We start from the raw sequence: 26,520 nt of genomic DNA on the forward strand, positions 1-26,520 counted from the left end.
AAATGACTAGCCAAGTACGTGGGCGCAGAACACAGCTTTTCTGAATTTGGTGTTGTTGCTGTTTTAGTTTTCCAAAGAGATTAATTCTAAGGTCTAACACTACCTGATCTCTAAAGTCTTTTCCTTTGATGATTTTAAGTTAGTTCTCTTTAAAATTACAAATGAATTTGGTTGTTCTTTTGGGGAAACATTACGTTACAGGCATATTCATATATAAAGACCAGATTCTGGAAAACTAAAGGAATACATTCAAGAACATCTTAAGCAATTCAATTTTTTGCTTATGAAAAAATACTATGTCATTTACTTCCTGTGTGCCTAAAAATATATTTGTTGATTAATTAACCCAACTATATTGATTCTTCCAGGGACTTTGGCTGCTGTTGTTCATAGCATATATACAAATCAAATTCCGTAACTGAAATCATAAAGAGTACAAGTATCTGGTTTCCACTATAAAGAGTACCTTGCTTTGGTTAAGAGCATCAAAGAGAAATGAATTAACATACTTCTTGCACTTTACTCTTAATGTATGCAATGCTGAAGACTAATTCCTGTTCACAATGAAAGAATATAACTCCAGATAATCTAAAGGTATCAGCAGCCAAGACCTTTGCAGTATCAATTTAAAAACACTGCCCAATTTTCATAATCATCAGCTCATGAAAGCATTTTTTACCAATCCCTCTAAATTCTGTTAGGCCAGGGATGGGTCACATGATCCAACAGGGGTTAGAGGAGAGAGGCAAAGGAAACTATTTGGTTACTCATGAGAACAATTTGAAAGGGAAAGTATGTTTCTGAGATTAACAGTACAGTAGGTCTTACCACACTCGGTAAGTGGAATCTCCTTGCCAAAAAAACACAAAACAAAAATCCCTAGGGAAGTTTTACTTCCAATTTTCGGCATACATGCATATAAATGAAATACTGTTCAGGACACTGGGAGGTTGGGAGAGTGTATTCAAATGGAAATTTCAGAGTCACTTTGATCCCAACTGCTAATTCTTACAGAAAACAGGAGATATTAGCACACTGTAAAAGAATAAACCCCCAAGACACTCTTTCTTTCCCTTTCTCCCTCCCAAGTCTTATGCAAAGGACTCGTCATTCAGGTGTACAACAGAGACACACAAAATCTTTGCAGAAAGTAAGAAAAAAGGAATATAAGGAATAAATAATTTAGAGCAGTAAAAGAAAAATAAATTCTGGATTTACCCTAAAATGTACTTGTCAACCCTTTACAAAACATTGGAAGTACTGTTTCTCAGGATAGAAGAGAGAAAAGAAAGGCAGGATGGAAAGGTGACAGTTTCAGGGAAAAGTTCTCCTCTTTCCAAAATAAGTCATTCTAATTATCATTACACCTCTCAAGCATTAAACCAGGTAAGTAAAGTAAGTAAACGAGGTCCTGGTTTACTTAGGACCTTCCTAAACCCTTCCCAATACTAACTAGTATACCTTCAGAATTCATTTTATTTAATTTATTATTGAAGTAAAATGATTGAAAACATAGACATGCTATTTACCCAATTATCTCCCACTGTTCTAACAGAGAAACAACATGGAAAGTACTTAATTATCCAGAGAAATAATGCCCAGGTCTTTTCCCGGCACAAAACTGAAACATTATCACTGAAATTCATAGTAACATTAAATAAAAAATTATTACAGATGCAAAATCTTCATTTAGTTAAAAAATCCTTTATAACTTTAAAAAACTGCATTTGAAAGTAGTTTGCAAAAAAAGCAAAAAAAACAAAGACACTGTATCCAACTGTTCAAAAACCAAACATTATACCTGGGCACTTTTCCTTAAAGTCAAATCATAAAATCATCCACCAGTAAGTCTTCACTATTTTCCTTCCTATTCTGGGGGAGACACACACACACACTCTCACGCTCCGGGGATGGTACACACACACACACACTCTCACGCTCCGGGGATGGTACACACACACACACACACTCACGCTCCGGGGATGGTACACACACACACACACACACACACACACACACACACACACACACACACACACACACACACACTCACTCACTCGCTCACGCTCCAGGGATGGCTGTTCCAAGAAACAGAATGGGTATAACCCATGACAATCAAAATGTTCCTATCTATGCTCTGCAATGAGGTGCACAGTGGACTCAAATTTTTTATTTTAAAGGCAAAAAATTTTAAAGACTAAAAAAAAAATTAACCACCCCCCAAAATAAGAAGGAAATTACTGTAGCTTTGTGGTATAGTTTGAAATAAGGGAACATGACACCTCCAGCTTTGTTCTTCTCAGGATTGTTTTGGCTATTCAGGGTCTGTTGTGTTTCCATATAGATTTTAGAATTATTTGTTCTAGTTCTGTGAAAAACACCATAGATATTTTAATAGGGATGCACTGAAACTGTAGATTGCCTTGGGTAGTATGGTCATTTTAACAATGTATATTCTTCCAGTCCATAAGCACAGCATATCTTTCCATTTGTTTGTGTCATCTTCAATTTCTTTCATCAATGTCTCATAGTTTTCCCAGTAAAGAGCTTGTAACTCCTTAGATTTTTTCCTATTTTATTCTTTTTGATTGTAAATGGGATTGTTTTCTTAATTTCTCTTTCCAAGAGTTTGTTGTTAGTATGTAGAAATGCAACATATTTCCATATATTAATTTTGTACCTTGCAACTTAACCAAACTCATTGAGGAATAGTAGTTTTTTGGTGGCATCTTTAGGATTTTCTGTATATAGTATCATGTCATCTGCAAACAGTGACAGTTTTACTACTTCCTTTCCAATTTGGATTCCTTTTCTTTCTTTTTCTTGTCTGACTGCTGTGGCTAGGACTTCCAATACTATGTGGAATAAACACAGTCAGAGTGGGCATCCTTGGCTTGTTCCTGATCTTAAAGGAAGTGCTTTCAAGCTTTTCACCACTGAGTACACTACAATGTTAGCTGTGAGCTTGTCATATATGGCTTTTATTATGTTGAGGTATGTTCTCTCTATACCCACTTGAGGTTTTACCACAAATGAATGCTCAATTTTGTCAAAAGCTTTTTCTGCATCTACTGAGATGATCATACGATCTTTATCCTTCAATTTTTTAATGCAGTATATCACATTAACTATACTTTGTATACTACAAAGCTACAGTAATCAAAACAGTATGGTACTGCACAAAAACAGACACCTAGGACTTGCCTGGTGGTCCAGTAGTTAAGACTCCAGCTTCCACTGCAGGGAGCATGGGTTCGATCCCTGGTCAGGGAAATAAGATCCCACATGCCTTGAGGCACACCGCACCCCCCCCTCCAAAAAAAAAACTTTGGGACTTCCCTGGTGGCGCAGTGGTTAATAATCTGCCTGCCAGTGCAGGGGACACGGGTCCGATCACTGGTCCGGGAAGATCCCACATGCCGCAGAGCAACTGAGCCCGTGCACCACAACTACTGAGAGCCCGCGCACCTAGAGCCTGTGCTCCGCAACAAGAGAAGCCACCGCAATGAGAAGCCCACGCACTGCAACGAAGAGTAGCCCTCCCTTGCCACAACTAGAGAAAGCCCACGCACAGCAACGAAGACCCAATGCAGCCAAAAATTAAAAAAAAAGACAGACACATAGACCAGTGGAACAGAACAGAAAGCCCAGAAATGAACTCACACTTATATAAGCAATTTATCTATGACAAAGGAGGCAAGAATATTACAACTGGGAAAAGACAACCTCTTCAATAAATGGTATTGGGAAAACTGGACAGCTACATGCAAAATCATCAAACTGAACTACTTTCTCACACCATATATAAACTCAAAATGGATTAAAGACTTAAATGTAAAACCTGAAACCATAAAACTTCTAGAAGAAAACATAGGCAGTATGCTCTTTGACATCAGTCTTAGCATATTTTTTTGGCTGTGTCTCCTCAGGCAAGGGAATCAAAAGCAAAAATAAAACAAATGGGACTATGTCAATCTAAAAAGCTTTTACCCACCAAAGGAAACTGTCAACAAAATGAAAAGGCCACCTACTGAATGGGAGAAGATATTTGCAAGTGATATATCCAACCAACATGGAGTTAATATCTAAAATCTACAAAGAACTCATACGACTCAACATCAAAAACACAAGCCCAATTAAAAAATGGGCAGAGAACCTGAATAGACATTTCTCCAAAGAAGATATACAGATGACCAACAGGCAAATGAAAAGGTGTTCAACATCACTAATCATCAGGAAAATAGAAATCAAATACCACCTCAATGAGATTATCACCTCACACCTGTCAGAATGGCTACTATCAAAAAGACAACCAATAACAAGTGTTGGCAAGAATGTGGAGAAAAGGGAACCCCCCTGCACTGTTAGTGGTAATGTAAATTGGTGCAGTCACTATGGAAAACTGTATGGAGGTTCCTCAAAAATTTAAAAATAGGGACTTCCCTGGTGGTCCAGTAGTTAAGACTCTGTGCTCCCAATGCAGGGGGCACAGGGTTGATCCCTGGTTGGGGAACTAAGATGCCACACAGTGTGACCTTAAAAAAAAAAAGTTAAAAATAGAACCATATGATCCAGCAATTCCACTCCTGGGTATTTCTCTGAAGAAAACAAAACACTAATTTGAGAAGCTATAAGCACCCCTATGTTGCAGCATTACCTACAATAGCCAAGATATGGAAGCAACCTACAATTGTTTTTTTTTAAAATTAGAGTATAGTTGCTTTACAATATTGTGTTAGTTTATATTGTACAGCAAAGTGAATCAGCTATACGTATACATTTATCCCCTCTTTTTTTGATTTCCTTTCTCATTTAGGTCACCACAGCATTGAGTTCCCTGTGCTATACAGTACATTCTCATTAGTTATCTATTTTATACATAGTGTCAATAGTGTATATATGTCAATCCTAATCTCCCAATTCATCCCGCCTCATGCCCATCAATAGATGAATGGATAAAGAAGACGTGGTGTGTACATACATACACATAAACACACACACACACACACACTGGACTATTACTCAGCCATAAAAAAAGAAAAACCTTGCCATCTGCAACAACATGGACAGACCTAGACAGTATTATGCTAAGTGAAATAAGTCAAAGATAAATATATTATTTCACTTACATGTGGAATCTAAAAAACAAAACAAATGAACAAACATAAAAAAGAAACAGAGTCATAGATGAAGAGAACAAACAAGTGGTTGCTGGACTACAGGGGAATAGGATGAGAGAAACAGGTGAGGAAGATTAAGAGGTACAAATTTCCAGTTACAAAATAAAATCAGTCACAGGTATGAAGTGTACAGCATGGGGAATATAGTCAATAATTATGTAATACCTTTGTATAGTGACAGGTGGTAACTAGACTTATTGTGGTGATCATTCTGAAATGTACAGAAATATCACATCACTATGCTGTGCACCAGAAACTAGGTCAATTAAACTTCACAAACTCGTGAAAAAAGAGATCAGATTTGTGGTTACCTGAGGTAAAGGGTGGGGGGAAGGGGGGAATTATGAAAGTAATCAAAAGGTACAAACCTCCAGTTATAAGATAAGTAAGTACTACGGATGTAATGTACCACATGATAGCTAAAATTAACACTGCTGTATGTTATATATTGATATCAAAGTTATTAAGAGAGTAAATCCTTAGAGTTCTCATTACAAGGAAAAAAATCTTTTATTTTATACCTATATGAGATGATGAATGTTCACTAAACTTATTGTGGTAATCATTCCATGATGTATACAAGTATACAAGTCAAATCATTATGCTGTATACTATAAACTTATACAGTGCTATATGTCAATTATATCTCAATAAAAATGGAAGAAAAAAGAGGTGATCCTCAGAACAGATTTGAAATTTCATACTTGGGTACCCAATGTTGGTATCTAGCTTATCAATGTATATAAATAAATGAATAGTTGTTTTTTAAAGAGAAGGAGGAAGAAACCCACTGGTAACACAATAAATCATATTTTAGTTTCTTAGTACAAACTGAGACTCTCAAATACTGAATATATGCAGAGTTTTATGTTTTATCTTTAATATATACCATAATATCAATATATAAATGAGTACTGTCCTTTTCTAATCTAATAAAGAGATTGAATCTATCCAAATAATACTGACTTAGCTCAGACTGTTCTTGAAATTCCTCATCTGGAACTTCCTTCAGGGACTGCTTATGAGCCACTTAAAATAAGTAAGTCCCAATACGCATCCACGACATTATTGACAACTAAAGCTCACTACCCTACTTCAGAGTCACTTAAAAAGGAAAGGAGGAAAAAACTTCAAAAGGGTGAAGATTTGTCAACAGGATCTTTTTTAAAATGACAGTCTCTGAAGATTATTATTATTATTCCAAAAGGCAAACTCCAAAACATGATCATCACTGAAGTAAATTAATGCTCTCCTTAAGGTTTATATATTCTTAAAAGGGGAAAATAATTAGTTGCACAAATTCTGATAAACAGGTATCTTGTTACCATTACAACTCTTTGACTTATTATACATTACCTGCTAAGTATCTAAAACACCAGCAATTTAATTCCCTGACAACTAATTAGGGACTATACACAATGAGGCAGCTTTAAAATATACTCCCAAAACTTTTGATTCTCCTCTCTTAAAGAAGTGGAGCCTAATTTCCTTCTCCTGAGTATCAGCTGGAGTGACTTGCTTCTAATTAATAAGATAAAGAAGCATCAGTGTACAACTTGGAGACCAGGTCATAAAATGCACTGACTTCCTCCTTGCTCTCTCTCGTATAGCTCACTCTGAGGGAAGCTGGCTGCCATACTGTGAGAACATTCAAGCAGCCACTGAAGAGGCAACATTCCAAGAAACTGAAGGGCCTCCTGCCAAAAGTCATGTGAGTGAGCTACTTTGACAGCAGATTCTCCAGTTCTAATTGAGCCTTTGGCTGACTGCAGCCCTTGCCAAACATCCTGACTGCAACTACACAAGAGACCCTGAGCAAGAACCACTCAGCTAAGCTGCTCCCAAATTCCTGACCACTAAGTTTTGGGGTAACATGTTACACAGCAAAAGATAACTAATAAAAATGTAAAGAATAAATTACCTTATAAAGTTCCTTCTCATCCTTTTCTGTCTTCAATTGACATTCAAGCTGTTCTCTTTCATACTGTGCCTTTCTGAGTTTGTCCTTTAAACTGAGTTAAAGTCAAATAACGTTAACATAGACAAGAACAACTTTCTTAAAACAGTTTTAAAACACAAAGATACTTTTTTAAAGCATCGGGAATACCTGTCTAATTCAGTTTCTTTTTCAATCGCTTTATGTGTGACTGACACAATATCTTCCTCAAGCTGGAGGGCTTTGGATGTAGCATCATTGTAACTCTTCTTAAATTCTTCATTTTCCATTTTTAAACTTTGTGAGACTTCAAAAAGAACCTTAGAAACAATAACAAAATATTTTGAGAAACACAGAAACATAATTAGAAATACAAATTTGTATATCTCTAAGAAATCCAGTTATGGTTAAAAGTTTAATCCCACATTTGTCCCCTCCGAAGTTTTTTTTTTTTTTTTGGCGGTACGCGGGCCTCTCACTGTGGCCTCTCGCGTTGCGGAGTACAGGCTCCGGACACACAGGCTCAGCGGCCATGACTCACGGGCCCAGCCGCTCCGCGGCATGTGGGATCTTCCCGGACCAGGGCACGAACCCATGTCCCCTGCATCGGCAGGCAGACTCTCAACCACTGCGCCACCAGGGAAGCCCCCCTCCAAAGTTTATAAGACTAAAAACTAAACCTGAAATGGTAACATACATTAAACTTTTCAAATACTAAATCAATTATTAACTTTTTTCCTGGACTTTTCACACACTGTTTGCTGATTTCACTAACTTCTCCACCAGAGGGCAGGCAACTGAAGTGAGGAAAAAATTTAAAAATTAGTCACTTTGCTTTTTACATCTCGCTTTCCAATGTTACCCCAATGACAAAACAAGTTTCATGATACTAAACAAAGTTAACACCAACTTCTTCTAGCATAAATCACTAAGTGCCACTGATAATTATACCAAAGCACTAAGTTAAGATATATGCCTAAAGCCATGTTCCTAAAGCTCCTGTCACTGTGATTCAAGAGGCTGGAACAAATATTTAAAGACACTGAAATGAATATAAAAGATGTAGTAAATGTGATGAATTTCATTTTAAACAGATAATTTAAAATTTTTTATCACATCAATTAAGACAATTAAGTAACTTATGAGAATTCGATCAAGCCTCTCCCTAAGCCTGTTTTATAATTTGTAAAATGGAGATAATAAGGCCTTTTCTGCCTCGTTTATAAAATTATGGGAACCAAATATAACAGTGCATTTGGAGGTTTCCACATAGTTATGGGAAACTATACATCAAAAGAACTGATAACTTAAGACAAATTGTGTTTGTTAAAAAAATAATTTTACAATTTCCCCACTAGTACCACCCGGGACTTCCCTGGCAGTCCAGTGGTTAAGACTCCACGCTTCCCTCGGTGCTTTGTGACCGCCTGGAGGGGTGGGATAAGGAGGGGGGGAGGGACGGAGACACAAGAGGGAACAGATATGGGAACATATGTATATGAATAACTGATTCACTTTGTTATAAAGCAGAAACTAACACACCATTGTAAAGCAATTATACCCCAATAAAGATGTTTAAAAAAAAAAAAAGACTCCACGCTCCCGCCTTCCCTTGTGGCGCAGTGGTTAAGAATCCCCCTGCCAATGCAAAGGACACGGGTTCGAGCCCTGGTCTGGGAAGATCCCACGTGCCATGGAGCAACTAAGCCCGTTCACCTCAACTACTGAGCCTGTGCTCTAGAGCCCGTACTCCACAAGAAGAGAAGCCACCACAATGAGAAGTCCGCACACCGCGATGAAGAGTAGCCCCCACTTGCTGCAACTAGAGAAAGCCAGGGCGCAGCAACGAAGACCCAACGCAGCCACAAATAAATAAACAAACAAATAAATTAAAAAAGACTCCGTGCTTCCACTGCAGGGGGCATGGGTTCAATCCCTGGTCAGGGAACTAGGATCCTGCATGCCCTGTGGCGCAGCCAAAAAAAAAAAAAATAGTACCACCCATCAACCCAACAACGAAAACTAAAGAAAATCACCATTCTGCCAATTTAAATGTATCAAATGTTACAAAGTATTTATAAGCCACTTTGACTTTCATAAAGTAACAGCCAAATTTTTTACTTATAGGTAGAATATCACTTTAAATATCTTGCTAGAATATGAAAATTACTAAACTGCATCTAAGAAAAACGTAATTCATTAAGAAGCTTATCACAACAGAGGTCAGATACACTCTATTGGTTTTATTTTTGCTCAAAACAACTGTTTGCCTTACTGAATTTGCAACATAAACCAAAGACTGTTATGCAAAACTAAATGCTTTTCTGATTTCAATTCTACATAACACCAGAGAAAGCAGGTGATATTTACTCCCTCTCCCATAATTGTTGTCACTATCCAATGATCCTTTAATATTTGACACATTTTCAGTATTTGTCTAGCTGATTTATAAGGACGGTCAGAGAGGTTGGTAAATAGTTTTTTACTATTTTTTTTTTTTTTAGTTTTTATTTTTACCAAATGCTCTCTTGGTACTGTGAATAGGCTACAGATTTAATCCAGGTATTTCTTCCTAGGAAAAAGATTAGATTGCTCAGAGGCAAAAACTAGTTTCTGATTCTGCAATTAATGAAGTCCTATAGTGGGTAAACAGCATTCTAAAGAAAATGCATAGAGAATAACTAGAAAAGATTCATAAGCAACTAAACACAAAACATAAACTAACTGCTTTATCTATGAGTCAGTTAACTCTATAGTGAGTCACAAATTAATTCTAACTATACTTGAGAGTCTTGGAATCTTTTCTTGGTACCTATAAAAGCAACCAATAGCTTCTCAGCATCCAAGCCCACTGCAAAAGGCATGAAAATACTAAAGTGGGGATTATTCTTCAGGCCTGTAGCACTCATATCTGAGTGAAGGATAAGCATCTTCAATGTGTCTAAGTTTCCTTAGCATGAAAATGACATCAAGGCCCTTAGTGTACATACAAATAACTAAGAACCATGTTTTAAAAAAATAATAATAACATTTTTAAAACAGTAAAATTTACAACACAGTCTTTGAAAAACACTTGAAATTTGGAATAAATATTCATTTGGTCAGTATTTGCAAGATATGTCAAAAGGGCACCATAATTCTAATATTAAAACAGAGAGAAACTTAGAGATGAGTAAGTCAGCTACACCGTGCACCAAGATAAGAACAGTAACAAAAGTGGTGGCAAAAGGAGATTAAGAGATTTGGGCATTTCAGATTCATGCAGCAGACTTCGCCCCCTCCTCCTAAATTGAAGGATCACGTCACCATGACCTACTATTACCAATTCCCCCAGTCATAACCCTCAAATATGAACAACCAGATAAAAAGACTGTGAATCATCTATGTAGCTAAACATGCACTAAAAATATCTTAACAACACATTTATTCCTATGTTAAATAAAGACAAAATTAACTCTGACTACAAATGAATACATGTAAAGAAACCGGATACAATATCACTGACAATTATCTAGAAAAAAGTATGATGATATTCTGGATTCAAACATACAGCAAGAAAATTTAGTAAATTAGTTCCTGAATACTCTAAATGGCAAATCATTGGCAAAAGGATTATGTCATTTATGGAAATTGCTAAAAGATTTTAAAATAAATCTTACTCATTTGAGGTAATCTGGCTTTTCTCAAACACTGTGCTTCTTGAAATCGACTGTAATACCAAGCTATGTAGTTAGTTATAGAGAATATAAATGTATCTTCCTTGGTTCCTAGAAATACACCAAACAAAAATATAACTGACGGGCTTCCCTGGTGGCGCAGTGGTTGAGAGTCCACCTGCCGATACAGGGGCCATGGGTTCATGCCCTGGTCCGGGAAGATCCCACATGCCGCGGAGCGGCTGGGCCCGTGAGCCATGGCCACTGAGCCTGCGCGTCCAGAGCCTGTGCTCCGCAACGGGAGAGTCCACAACAGTGAGAGGCCCGCGTACCGCAAAAAAAAAAAATATATATATATATATATATATATGACAACAATGTACTATAATAAACTATCTTCATGGCATTAAAATAATGTGTTAAAAGGCAAAATAAATAAATAACAATAATAACTAGGGAATTAACTGTTTCATTAACATTGCTCCCATAAAAACAACCTGTTTAAGTTTCAGTTAGTTTTTTTTAAATATTTATTTATTTATTTGGTTGCATTGGGTCTTAGTTGCAGTAGGTGGGCTCCTTAGTTGCAGCTCGCCAGCTCCTTAGTTGTGGCATGCGAACTTTTACTTGCAGCATGCATGTGGGACCTAGTTCCCAGAACAAGGATCGAACCCAGGCCCCCTGCACTGGGAGTGCCAAGTCTAAACCACTGCGCCACCTGAGAAGTCCCTCAGTTACAGCTTTTGTTTGTTTTTTATTTGTAAACTTTTTATTTGTAAACTAACCTGATAGAAACCATAACTTACTTTAGCATATTTCAATTTGCAGTACTTTAGATCTCTGAATTTAAACAACAAATATTCACATAACCTCTTCGGTAATAAACTTCAAATTTATCTTAAGAAAACCTTATACTTTTATTCAAACAACAACAGCAAAAAATTGCACTAAGAACATTTCCATGAAGGGACTTCGCTTGTGGTCCAGTGGGTAAAACTCCGCATTCCCAAAGCAGGGGGCCTGGGTTCGATCCCTGGTTGGAGAACTAGATCCCACATGCATGTTTCAACTAAGAGCCCACATGCCACAACTAAGACCAGGCTCAGCCAAAATAAATACATTTTTAAAAAAGAAAAAAAAGACAATTTCCATGGAGAATATTGTCCATATTCCAAGAGAGCAAAGTTTAAATACAATAAAATGTAATAAGAGCCACTTCTACTATCAAAAGTCTGCTATGAGCAAATACACTTAAATTCTACCTTTGTGAAACCATAATCAAAACGAAAAGACGGGACTTCCCTGGTGTTCCAATGGTTAAGAATCCACCTTCCAATTCAGAGGACGAGGATTCAATCCCTGGTCGGGGAACTAAAATCCCACATGCCATGGGGCCACTAAGCCCGCACGCCATAACTAGAGACTAGAGAAGGCTGCACACCATAATTAGAGACTAGAGAAGCCTGCGCGCCACAACTAGAGAAGCCCGCACACTGCAATGAAGACCCAGCGCGCGCGCGCGCGAGCACGCACGCACGCGCGCACACACACACACACACACACACAAACAAACAAAAAGAAAAACAAGGGCTTCCCTGGTGGCACAGTGGTTGAGAGTCCGCCTGCCAATGCAGGGGACCCAGGTTCATGCCCCGGTCCGGGAGGATTCCACATGCCACGGAGCAGCTGGGCCCGTGAGCCATGGCCGCTGAGCCTGTGCGTCCAGAGCCTGTGCTCCGCAACGGGAGAGACCACAACAGTGAGAGGCCCGCATACCACAAAAAAAAAAAAAAAAAACACGAAAAGGCAACCCATAGAATGGGAAAAAATATTTGCAAACGATGTAACCAACAAGAGATTAATCTCCAAAATATACAAACAGCTCATGCAGCTCAGTATCAAAAAAAACAACCAAATCAAAAACTGGGCAGGGAATTCCCTGATGGTCCAGTGGTTAGGACTACATGCTTTCACTGCCAAGGGCCCAGGTTCGATCACTGTTCAGGGAACTAAGATCCTACAAGCCAAGCTGCAGGGCCAAAAAAAAGGCAGAAGATCTAAATACACATTTCTCCAAAGAAGACATACAGATGGCCAAAAAGCACATGAAAAGATGCTCAACATCACTAAATATTAGAGAAATGCAAATCAAAACTACAGTGAAGTATCACCTCACATCAGTCAGAATGGCCATCATCAAAAAGTCTACAAATAATAAGTGCTGGAGAGGGTGTGGAGAAAAGGCAACCCTCCTACACTGCTGGTGGGAATGTAAACTCGTACAGCCACTATGGAGAACAGTATGGGGGTTCCTTAAAAAACTAAAAATAGAACTACCATATGATCCAGCAATCCCATTCCGGGGCATATATCTAGAGAAAACCATAATTCGAAAAGATACATGCACCCCAATGTTCAATGCAGCACTATTTACGATAGCCAAGACATGGAAGCAACCTAAATGTCCACTAATGGAGGAATGGATAAAGAAGGTGTGATATATATATATACACACACATACATACGTACAGTGGAATATTACTCAGCCATAAAAAGAATGAAATAATGCCATTTGCAGCAACATAGACAGACTTAGAGGTTATCATACTAAGTGAAGTCAGAAAAAGAAAAATATAGTATCACTTATATGTGGAATCTAAAAACATGATACAAATGAACTTATTTACAAAACAGAAACAGACTCACAGACTTCAGAAACAAACTTATGGGGACATCACTGGTGGCTCAGTGGTTAAGAATCCGTCTGCCAATACAGGGGACACGGGTTCAAGCCCTGGTCCGGGAAGATCCCACATGCCATGGAGCAACTAAGCCTGTGCGCCACAACTACTGAGCCTGCGCTCCACAACTACTGAGCCCGTGCGCCACAGCTACTGAGCCTGTGCTCTAGAGCCTGCAAGCCACAACTACTGAGCCCACATGCCACAACTACCAAAGCCCGTGCACCTCGAGCCTGTGCTCCACAACAAGAGAAGCCACTGCAAGGAGAAGCCCACGCACTGCAACAAAGAGTAGCCCCTGCTTGCCGCAACTAGAAAAGGCCCGTGTGCAGCAACAAAGACCCAACACAGTAATAAATAAATAAATAAATAAATAAAATTAAAAAAAAAAAATTATGGTTACCAAAGGGGAAATGTTGGGAGGAAGGATAAATTAGGAGTTTGGGATTAACATACACACACCACTATATATAAAACAGATAATCAACAAGGACCTACTGAAGAACACAGGGAACTCTACTCAATATTCTGTAATAACCTATATGGGATAAGAATCTGAAAAAGAATGTATAAATAAATAACTACATATATATGTGTGTGTGTGTGTGTGTGTACAACTGAATCACTTTTCTGTATACCTGAAATAATACAACATTGTAAATCAACTATACTCCAGAAAGGCGGGGGCGAGTGCGGACCGAGAGGCAGGGGATGTCACAGGCCCAGCCCCACAGGCCCCTCTCCCGGGGGGGCCGTGCAGGGCCGGAGGGGCGGCGGACTCGTCCGCATCGGGGTCCTCCGCCACCCTCGGCGCGGGAGGTGGGCCAGGGTTCCCAGGCGCTCGCGGCCCTTGCGCTCTTCAAAAAGAAAAAAAAAAACTATACTCCAATATAAAATAAAAATTAAATATAAATAAATAAATGGTTAAAAAAAAATTCTAGCTTTACAAGAAAATTCCAGATCCAAAGGATTAAATTTTTTTGGTTGGAGTAGAAAAAGGAGGGGGAAGAAAGGCTACAAATATATCTATAAATGTCGAAGTTATTTCCTGAACATGTATACATTCTACAGACAAGTAACTTTTTTTTTTTTTAATTTTTATTTATTTATGGCTGTGTTGGGTCTTTGTTGCTGTGCGGGCTTCTCATTGCAGTGGCTTCTCGTTGCAGAGCACGGGCTCTAGGCGCAGCATGGGCTTTAGTAGTTGTGGCTCGCAGGCTCTACAGCACAGGCTCAGTAGTTGTGGCACACGGGCTTAGTTGCTCCGTGGCATGTGGGATCTTCCCGGACCAGGGATCGAACCCGTGTCCCCTACACTGTCAGGCGGATTCTTAACCACTGCGCCACCAGGGAAGTCCCGACAAGTAACTTTTAATGTTGGATTTCACATACATTTTTAAATAAGAAGAAAAAATTTAGGATGGTATAATTTTACTTATATTAAGTTGCTTTTTTAATTAAAATTGAATGATTTACTTTACACCAGATCAATGGAACAGAAAAGAGACCCAGCAATAAACGCATGCATATGTGTTCAATCAATCTATCAATACAACAAAGGAACCAAGAATATACAATAGGAAAAGGGTACTCTCTTCAACAAATCGTCCTGGGAAAGCTGGACAGCCACATGCAAAACAATGAAACTGGACCACCATCTTAAACCATACACAAAAATTAATTCAAATGAATAAAAGACTTAAATTTAAGACTTGAAACCATAAAACTCCTAGGAGAGAACACAGGGGGTAATATGCTCCTTGACCCTGGTCTTAGCAATGAATTTTTGAATTTGATACCAAAAGCAAAAATAAACAAGCAGGACTACATCAAACTAAAAAAGGTTCCGCACAGCAAAGGAATCCACCAACAAAATGAAAAAGCAACCTGTGAAATTGGAGAAAATATTTGCAAATCAAATATCTGATAAGAGGTTAATATCCAAAATTATATTTAAAGAATTCACACAACTCAATAGCCACCCCCCGCAATAAAAACCCCACAATCCAATTTAAAAATTGGCAGAGGAACGGAAAAGACATTTTCTTCCAAATACAACACATGAATGGCCAACAGGCACATGAAAAGGTGCTCAAGGCACATGAAAAGGTGCTCAAAATCAGGGAAATGCAAATCAAAGCCACAATGCATATCAGCTCACACCTATCAGAATGGCTGTCATCAAAAAGACAAGGGGGGCTTCCCTGGTGGCGCAGTGGTTGGGAGTCTGCCTGCTGATGCAGGGGACGCGGGTTTGTGCCCCGGTCCGGGAAGATCCCACATGTGGCGGAGCGGCTGGGCCCGTGAGCCATGGCCGCTGAGCCTGTGCGTCCGGAGCCTGTGCTCCGCAATGGGAGAGGCCACAGCAGTGAGAGGCCCGCGTACCGCAAAAAAAAAAAAAAAAAAAAAGACAAGGGATAGGACTTTCCTGGAGGCGCAGTGGTTAAGAATCCGCCTGCCAATGCAGGGGACACGGGTTCGAGCCCTGCTCCGGGTAGATCCCACATGCCGTGGAGCAACTAAGCCTGCGTGCCACGACTACTGAAGCCCGTGCTCAACAAGAGAAGCCACCGCAATGAGAAGCATGTGCACCGCAAAGAAGAGTAGCTCCCGCTCACCACAACTAGAGAAAGCCCGCAAGCAGCAACAAAGACCCAGTGCAACCAAAAATAAATAAATAAAAATTAAAAAAAAAAAAAGACAATGGATAACAAAATACTGGTGAAGATGTGGAGAAAAGGGAACCCTTGTGCACTGTTGGTGGAAATGTAAATTGGTGCAGGCACCATGCAAAAGCCAATACGGAATGAAAACTATGCCGTATGATTCAGCAATCCCACTTCTGGGTATGTACCCAAAGGTACATACGGAAGAGATATGGAAGAGATTTATCTGCACTCTCATGTTCACTGCAGCATATTCACAACAATCAAGATAAAGAAGCAACCTAAATGTATATCAGTGGGTGAATGGATACAGAAAATGTGGTACATAAATACAATGGAATACTATTCAGTCATGAGAAAGGAGAAAATCCTGCCATTTGCAACAACATGGATGGACCTTGAGAGGATTATGCTAAGTGAAATATGCCAAACAAATACTGCATGGTATCTACTTATATGAAGAATCTAAATAAAAAGTCAAACTCATAGAAAAAGAACAGAAAAGTGGGTGCCAGGGGCTGAGGGGTGGGGAGCGGGGAAGGTTGATAAAAGGGGACAAAGTTTTAGCTATAAGATGAATAAAGTCTGAGGATCTAATGTATAACATTGTGACTACAGTTAACAACACTATACTGTATAAGTGAAATTTGCTGAGAGAAAAATGTTCTCTCTCTCTCTCTCTCTCTCTCTCACACACACACACATACACACACACAAACACACACACACACACAAAGGATAAATAGGGGAATTCCCTGGAAGCCCAGTGGTTAGGACTCCATGCTTCCACTGCAGGGGGCACGGGTTCGATCCCTGGTCTGGGAACTAACATCCCATAAGCCATGGGGTGCAGCCAAAAAAAAAAAAAGATAAATATGTAGTTGAAGATGTGTTAATTAATTAGATGGGAGGAATCCTTTCACAAGGATTCTTTTCACAATCCTTTCCTTTATACATATTCAAATCATCATTATATACACTTTAAATGTCTTAAAATTTCATCAATTACACCTGAACTGAATGAAAAATACTCAATGCTACAAGTCTTGTGAAACAAACTATAAAAAATGCTTCACGTACCTAGGGGCAGGACAGGAATAAAGATGCAAACGTAGAGAATGGACTTGAGGACACAGGGAGGGGGAAGTTGGGACGAAGTGAGAGAGTGGCACTGACATATATACACTACCAAATGTAAAAGAGATAGCTAGTGGGAAGCAGCCGCATAGCACAGGGAGATCAGCTTGGTGCTTTGTGACCACCTAGGGGGGTGGGATAGGGAGGGTGGGAGGGAGATGCAAGAGGGAGGGGATATGGGGATATGCGTATGCACATAGCTGATTCACTTTGTTATACAGCAGAAACTAACACATCATTGTAAAGCAATTATACTCCAATAAAGATGTTAAAAAACAATGCTTCATGTTACACCTCTGTATTAGTCTATACAAGATTATGAGCTAGTTCAAAGTATATAAATATATTTTAGAAACAAAGTATTATGAATTTCTGAAACTATTACTTAGCAAATCAGGTGCAAAATGAAAGTAATTGGCTTTAAAGAAACGTATTGCTAAATACATTAAATTACGCATTAAAATTAAGCCTTTGTGTCTTCTCAATAAAAACACGGTAAAAGAGAATTAGAAATTCAATGATATCCTAACTTCAAAATTGGTTTTTAGCAATTCTACACATTAGATAGATAGGTAGATAGACATAAGCAACTGGGGCAATCCATACATTAAGCAGTTTAAATGCCTTAAACTACCTCTGTCCAAAACCAGGTATCCAACGCAAGGAAAAAGAAAGCCAAAAATATAAAGATAGTTGAAGAGGTCCACACTAGCCAGAGCCACCATCATAATGAGAGATCTTTCATGTTCTCTCACTCCTATACCTATGATAACTCCCAAATGCCTGGTAATGTCTCAAGGTACCCTACCTAGTTTGTGAAACTTAAGAACCAAAACAATATGAATATATACAATAGTTCATAACATGCTCCTCATATTGTTTAAGCAATATTGACTTAGTACCACGCAAAAGAAATTGGTTTTAAAATATCTTGAAGTACATCTTAAGTTACCAATATTCAAGTTAAGAATATAATTTACTTTATGGAAAAAACTCAATTCATAGTTTAGGCACCAAAAAATTATAAACTAAACTAACTAGAAAACTTAACAGGATCACAGCCCATTTTAGTCCTACTTGGAAAACAAGATTCAATACCATTCAATTTTCAATCTTCTAATTTCAAATATATATCTAGTTTTCAATCTTCTAATTTCAAGTATATATCTAGCACTCCAAAACAAAAACAAGAACACAGAGAATATACATACAACCTGCTAATTTTTACGTAAGTCTAATAAATGTAAAGTTGGGGGTTAAAAGCCTAATACAATGGGATATTATGTGACATTAAAAAGAACGAACTGTTGACACATACTATAAAATGGTGAAGCTTGGAAACATTATAAGTGAAAGAAGCTAGTCACAAAAGGCCACATATTATTCCATTTGTATGCAATGTCCAAAACATGCAAATCCATAGAGACGGAAACTTAGATTAGTGGTTGCCTGGGACTTGTGGGAAATAAAGAGTGACGACAAATAGGTACAAGATTTCTTTTGGGGCGGGTGATGAGCTTGGTGCTGAGGAACCTGCAGCGGGCAGTGCCCGAGGCGGGCGCGGCTCCGTGAGAAGGTGCAGGCAGTGCGGAGAGCCCTGTGGGTGCAGAGGTTCGACCTGGGGGTCGTCTGTGTCGACAACAGATTCAGCCGATTAATACAATCTACACAAACAAAAATACCCCAACAGATGTGCTTTCCTTTCCATTTCACGAGGATCTGAAAGCAGGCAAAATTCCCCAGCCTGATTTTCCAGATTACTATAATTTAGGAGACATTTTCCTGGGAGTAGAGTATATCTTCCAGCACTGCAAAGAAAATGAAGATTCCTATGACATCCTGACTGTGACTGCCACCCACGGGCTCTGTCACCTGCTGAGCTTCACACACAGCACGGAGGCCGAGTGGCAGAAGCGGTACCAGAAGGAGAAGCAGGTTCTCGAGGAGCTAAGCAGGCACACAGGGACCAGGTTTCTGCCCCTGAGCAGGGGCCTCTTCTGACTGAAGTGTCACAGTATGAATGAAAGGTGGATCCCCCCCTTGGGCCCCAAGGATCAGGGGTCCCCCACGCTGAGGTCCCTGCTGGCCACTGCTGTCCTGTGGGGCTGCAGAAGTGCCAGCCCTAGCAGGTGCTGAATTCTATGAGTGGAACCTGCCTCTTAAAACGCTACAGAAATTTCCACTCATTTCTTTGTTCAGGACACAGGTAGGTGTGTTATTTTCAGTGTTGTAAATAAAATAGTTCTAAGTGCTCAGAAAAAAAAAAAAAGATTTATTTTGGGGGTTCTAAAACTAGGTTATGGTAATGGTTGCACAATTCTATAAATATAATAAAAACCACTGAATTTTATACTTTAAAGTGATGAACTTTGGGGGTATGTAAATTACATCTCAAAAAAGCTGTTTTTAAAAAAGATCAATTAGATAAGCCCTCAGCAGTAGGTATAGTGTGTCATTAAGAACACTAGTATAGTATACAGTGTGATTAAGAGCACTGGCTGGAGCCAGACTGCCTGCCTGTACCACTTATATAAACTGTTCAATTGTAGGCAGGTTAAGTAACCTACACTTCATAGTAAAAAGAGAGTTAACAGACATAAAAACACTCAGAATAGCACCTGGCTTACATTAAGTATTATATGAGTTACTCTTATTAATCAGCCTTTTACAGGAGAGAAAAATCCACACTTCTTTGAAGTTCAACTAAAAATGAATGTAAAAATTATCCTTAATGAAAATTGTTACTTTTTAAATTTAGAGTGTACATGAATAATGGAACATACATATCACATTAAAATAATCTAGGGGAAATACAATATATAAATTATAGCTCTCAATTTATAAATATTATTTGGTTTCAGTTTTAATCTACTTTGTAATCCTACCTTATACCTTCAAGGAGCCAACGTTAAATGTAATTAAACGCATCACTTATACCAACTGGTTTTGATAATCTTAACTTGTCCAATTCTTTTAATTTACAAAATGAGTGTTCCCTCTAGTGGTATTTTACAATGAAAAACGTCAATGTTTACAAAAGATGGAAGATTTTATTTATAAACATTAAATTATTATAAACATTTAACTGTTTTAGTATTTGTCAAGTATTGAATGGGTAATAAGTTAATCATATTTTATAAAACAATGAAAATGCAATATATTTCTTCTACCATGAAGAAACTGAAGTTCTCTGCAGATCATTCCTAGTATACTATTATAAAATTTTAAATGAATGGTAAATATCTTAATAGTCCTTCAGATATTCAGAGGCTATATACTCATACCTACCTCAAAGAGAAGCCCTTTAGGACTATTATATGAAGATCGTTTTTCAGAATTCATACCATGGAATAGATTTTAAACAGATGCCAAGAAATGTCACAGATTTAATAAGCCACACAACTAACCCGGGTTTGAAAGTTCCTGAGCTGTTCTAACTGCCCAGCAGGCCTCCCTGATTAAGATGGAGACTATAATTTTGGAAGTAAAAAGCAAATTCATAAAAAACTAGAAGCCCCACAACTAGGAACAAAGAAGAACTCTCTCTCCTGGCAAGCATGTTATTTTATCCCCAGAAATAAGCAGTTGCCAAAATATAACTCATAACTGTTTATATATAACATTATACAAGTATTATCAATACTTTTAAAATCTGGGGAAAAGGCTGTCAATTTCCATTCCTCTTGGATGACACTCTTCATATTTTAGTTCTTCCTTGATGATTCTCTGGTCTATCACTATGAAAAGTAATACAACAATATAGCTACTTAAAGTTAGTGAACATCTATTACGTAACCAATACCATTCTAGGTCCTTTTATCACCATTTTCTACAGTATAACATATTTTTAAAAATCACTTCCACATACTTCATCTTCCCAGAGAGTATATTCCAATGGAAGGATAGCAGCAAGGAAGAAGTGCCTTTCAAGATTAGTGACTGTCATCAAGATTTATGAGTTGCCATAAAAACTTCCAAAGATCTCTTCTGGTACCACAGCCACAATCTCCTACAGATTTTGCTTCATCAATCCCTTGACCTCAATCTACCACTTTCTCAACCTAAGTCTATCAGAATAATCTTTAGTCTTGCCTGTAGTGTTTAACCCCTTGTCACCTGGACAGCAGAGAGAACCTGAGACTGTTTAAATCTCAGCTAATACTCGACTGAACCAGAGAAATGGCCTAATGTACATCAGTATTTCACGCAATTAAAGGCCTCTCATTCTGCCATTCCTACTCTTGCAAATCATCCTTTCTTCCCTTGGATTCAAGGCGATGAGAGTCTAACCTTAAAGGCCATATTTCAGGGTATTCTTGATCTCATGGGCTAAGTTCATGCTGTAATGGGCCACTTTAGAAAACTATCAAATCCAGGTACAAACATCGAGAGAAATGCGTGAAGAATAGAAAGAGAAGGGTAAGAATTATACAAAGGATAGCAAAGGAGTTATAACAATTGAATTAAAAATTTAGCTGAATGTCCTAATGGTCAAGCTAGGCACATACAATGAGATTTTATCATAACATTTATAATATAATATTTGGTACACCTGCTTAAAAAGTTCAAATTTAAAAAGTGGTTCCTTGAGGGCTTCCCTGGTGGTGCAGTGGCTGAGAGTCCGCCTGCCAATGCAGGGGACACGGGTTCGAGCCCTGACCCGGGCAGATCCCACATGCTGCAGAGCAGCTGGGCCCGTGCGCCACAACTACTAAAGCCCGCGCGCCGTGCTCTGCAACAGGAGAAGCCACTGCAGTGAGAAGCCCGTGCACCGAGAAAAAAAAAAAAAAAACACGGTGGTTCCTTGGACTTCCCTGGTGGTCCAATGGTTAAGACTTCTGCGCTTCCACTGCAGGGGGCACTGATTCAATCCCTGGTTGGGGAACTAAGATCCCACATGCCCCACAGTACCCACCCCCCCCCACCAAAAAAAACAAAAAAAACAAAAGTGGTTTCTTAACCAAATAGAGTAACTTACTCCTACTGTAGGATACTCCTACTGCAGGACTGCAAGTATTCCCCAAGAGTAAAATTGGGGGAATATTTTAAACTATTTTAAATAGTTTAAAAAATATTTTAAACTAACAAGGCTAATGGTAACAAGGACAGAAGACTTTACAGATGTTTATAAGGAGATTCACAACTGTATACATTGCTATAAGTTATGTTTACCCTCTAACTCAAGTAAGTAATCCTCAAACAAACAGAATAAGGCTAAAAAAATCTTTTCAGTTTGAGCCCTATCTGTATATAATCTCTGCTCAGGTGTGCAATATACAACCACTTCACTAGAGTATAAAACCTATTAAGAATCACTGTACTAATGGTTCAATTAACAATTATTAAGCAACTGTTCTAGGTCTTGCTGCACAAAAGAATAATGGAACAGACCCCATCCTTAGGGAACAATAGATCAATCCTGTCAACGGACATTAGCATATCCAACTATTTACAACATATGTGAGACTGTGGTATGTATAATCATAATCTGTGCAAGTTTGTCAAAACTAACAAATTTTCTTATGAAAATATTAAATAAATTAGGTGATTGGTTTTTTCCATTGTTTTTGGCTACTGACTTAAATCCATTTGTATCTCTAATCAAGCCACACTGTTTTACACTTATACTTCTTTTTTCCTTAGATTAAGAAATTGTGCCAATTTTTAATTAGGTGGTTTTTACTATAATTTATTGCATTTCTCACATCAAGGATTTCAAAATTCTAACATTACATCTTATTTCACTAAATTCTGCTTTTTAGAAAAGTAATTTTAACTACTTTATTCTATTCTCCCCTTTATTCAGTGTTTATCATTCCTAATTGTATTTCTAACCCCTCTCCCCCAATTCAATCAAGTATCCTACAATTAGATGTAAAGCATCTAGAAACAGTTGTCGGGGACAATGTCACAAGCCTGATACCAAAAATCTAAAGTATTTTAACCATTTACAACATAAAAGAGGCTATGACAGAAGGTTGATAGGCTCTGACCTATTCTCATACAAACATCTATCTAAATGCCACTTTTTTCAACATGTGGTCTTCACTCACTTTAACTGGTTCAGTTCCTGAAAAAAGTGGGTTTCAGACAATATACTATAACTCCAATCAGTTACATAAGACACAACTAACCTTTTGCTCTGCTTGCAGTTGGTCACATCTTTCTTTCTCATGGTTAAGTTCTCTTTCCATTCTTCCAACTTGTTCTCGAAGTTGTGTTGTTTCTTTTTCCAGAACAGCAATTAACTTTAACAGTTCTTCTTTTTCTTTCATGGTTTTCTCAATTTTCAACTATAAAACAGAAAACTCAAATTGTTTTTTTATAATCTTATAAAAATTACTAATTCAGTTTCCCATTTCAAAAAAATAGTGAAGAAATTTGCAGAAAGAAATTTTACATACTATCTACTTCATATCAATCAGACTCTTTTAGTCTTCAGTTAGAAAAATTCATGAATCATAAACTTAAACCATTTTTTGGTTGGGCAAAGAAAAAAAACATTACAAGAAGGTATAAAAGTAATGAATTTTATTATGAAGTTGCCTGCTAATCACTTTTCAAATCAGTACTACAAATGAGGCATATTAAGTTTCATAAGTGACTTAATTCTGGGCTTTTCTTATTTTGGGTAATAAGGAGAAAAATGTGTACCTCTTCTTGAATGCAAATCTATGGGAAATCTTTGAATCTATTAAGAACTTCCTTGTGTGTTACATAAGGCCTTCATCTATGGGATTACTGTGAAAAGTTCTTTAAATAAGGTACTAAGGAATAAGTTTCTATATGTATAAAATGGCCTCTATTTAGCTAAATTAAAAGAAACTTTATAAGTAAATGCAAATTTTAGGACAAAAATGCACACTGTAACATATTAACAATATAATTGACTCTTACATGAACACTAAGTTACTTAGTTCAGGAAAATCTGAACTCCAGTATTCTAAAAATTACCAAATTAAGGGACCTAAAATAGTAAATAAAATGGTTAATATTTCTCTTACAGCAAGAAGTCTGATTCTATTAAAAAAAAAAAAAGAAGAAGTCTGATTCTAACAAGGGAAGAAGAATGGAGACTCAGAGGGAAAACTTCACAAAGGAGGCACCATACATTTAGCTAAAATAAAATGTTTTCCCCCAATACACCCCAAGTCACTTTTCCAGGGTCATAGAATCAAACTCTAATTAAACTCTAAAATGGCTCTTATGAAAGTTAAAGAACTGTAAAATTTTTAAATGACCCATCTATCTCTTTCATCAGACTAAATGAAAATGACAGGAGTAAATGCCCTCAAAAGAGAAAAGTTTGGGCTTCCCTGGTGGTGCAATGGTTGAGAGTTCGCCTGCCAATGCAGGGGACACGGGTTCGTGCCCCGGTCTGGGAAGATCGCGGAGCGGCTGAGCCTGTGAGCCATGGCCGCTGAGCCTGCGCGTCCGGAGCCTGTGCTCCGCAACAGGAGAGGCCACAACAGTGAGGGCCCGTGTACCGAAAAAAAAAGAGAAAAGTTTACTTATTCACTTAATTTTTTACCTTACCTATTTTTTAAAAAATCATGTTTGGCTCTAAACTTTCTGGCCACTTAAAAATAAAGATACACCTTGACACAGTACAACAGAAACATTATAAAAGAACCATTTTTTCCCAGTGATTCATTTAACTGACACATACTTTAGAGTTCACTGAATCTTAAGTAGAAATTTTTAAAAGGAATTAAAATTATATGAAAGTGTATACAAGTCTAATTCCTGTCCCCAGTTTTGCATTCTGGTATCTTTCGAGCAAACAAAAAGGTTAAAATTTTACCATGGACACCCATAACCTAAATTCAATAATTATTAATATTTTGCCATATTTACTCTCCCTCTATATATCTAAGTTTTATTTCTTTTTCTTTCTTTTTTTTTGTTAAAGCATTTGAAACATAATTGCAGATACTTCACCCCTAAGTGCACAGGCCAAGCATCTCCTAATAAGTAGTCTTGTATTTAACCACTACCATGATCATAGCTAAGAAAATTAACAATAATTTTATAACACCCAACGGGTAGTCCATAGTTAAAATATACTACACTACCCCCAAAATATCTACTTTTTAGAAATCTAGGATACAACCAAGGTTCACAAACTGAAGGACTGTGGCTCAATCATTCTTAATAACAGTGCCCTAGATAATGTCTCACACTTGTACTAATTTGGTGCATTTTTAGTAAAATCATTAAAGATTTTGATAAATGTGGAAATTTAAAAGACTCGTCAAAAAATTGATCAGAATATAAATACCTTATCTCAGAAACATTTACCTAAGAGACAGCATACATTTTATGAGTAGGAAGAAGAGAACTAAATTGTGCAATGTCCCAATCTACTTGGAGCACAAAAGATAGGTAGATGCCAAAATGCCTGTTGTTTTTCTGTTGGAGGTCCTGAAATCAGGGTGGTCTAACAAGTATCCAAAAAACTGCAATATAAACAGTCACTGCATTCTTAATAAGATCTAGGCTTGTTTCAGCATCTTTGACTAGCATTCAAATACCAGGCTAAAAACCTTGATCAGCAGGCGGTTGTCACCACAAAATGTTTTAGTCACCCTATAAAAGTTACATTTCTTTATTTAAGATAAGAGAGGAATTTCTGGAAGGGGGAAGGAAAGATACAGAAAAATTCACAGTAAGTTACTGGTTCCTTCTAACCTTCTTAGTTCGACTGTCTAATATCTATAACCTCTTGTCTTTTTTCTGTAGTCTGTTTTTTAAGATAAATAAAATCAAAGGCATAAAATATTTACATATAAAAAACATCCATCTGAGTATAAAGAATAAGCAATGACTCACCATAGGCTAAATAGGAATGTAAAATAACCAAAAATGTATACTGAACCAATTAAAGATCTTTTTCACAGAAACTCAATATAATATTCTAATTTTTTAGGTTTAGGGTAAAGACATTGAGAAATATCTTGAAATAGGAATGCTGTTCTATTTTTTTCCTTCACTAAGTACTAAAATTAAGACATATGGCATTAGACCATCTACATAGAAAATTTCTTTTGATGCAAGTGCAATGACTCCAAAATATTCAGTGAAAATAGTGAGAAACTTTTTCACCTTTTTTTTTTTTAATTATGGTTAATCCAGCTTATTCATTTGATCAAATAAACAGGAAAAGAAATCATTGTAAAAACGCTGAACCTAAATTATGAGACT

At 37.6% G+C, this 26,520-nt stretch overlaps 1 protein-coding gene and 1 pseudogene across 4 annotated transcripts in view; one reads left to right on the forward strand and one right to left on the reverse strand.

The window, feature by feature from the left end:
- The window catches only part of TAX1BP1 (Tax1 binding protein 1), an 88,212-nt gene that overhangs the window by 38,535 nt on the left and 23,157 nt on the right, over window positions 1-26,520 (reverse strand). For all 4 annotated transcript variants that reach the window (XR_016394307.1, XM_030759799.2, XM_022584434.2 and 1 more), the window contains exons 5-7: window positions 23,451-23,609; window positions 7,288-7,436; window positions 7,102-7,192 (exon numbers count right to left, since the gene is read on the reverse strand). Coding sequence is in view for 3 of the 4 variants with exons in the window: in XM_030759799.2 (XP_030615659.1) it covers window positions 7,102-7,192; window positions 7,288-7,436; window positions 23,451-23,609 (399 nt within the window). In the remaining variant the exon portion in view is untranslated. The remainder of the gene's footprint in view (window positions 1-7,101; window positions 7,193-7,287; window positions 7,437-23,450; window positions 23,610-26,520) is intronic.
- LOC115801716 (endoribonuclease YbeY pseudogene) lies at window positions 18,514-19,540 on the forward strand (annotated as a pseudogene).

Source organism: Delphinapterus leucas, chromosome 9, assembly GCF_059928025.1.
Source record: "Delphinapterus leucas isolate spDelLeu-1000000601 "Yukka" chromosome 9, BTC_Dleu_Yukka2, whole genome shotgun sequence".
In the NCBI taxonomy this organism is placed as follows: domain Eukaryota; kingdom Metazoa; phylum Chordata; class Mammalia; order Artiodactyla; family Monodontidae; genus Delphinapterus; species Delphinapterus leucas.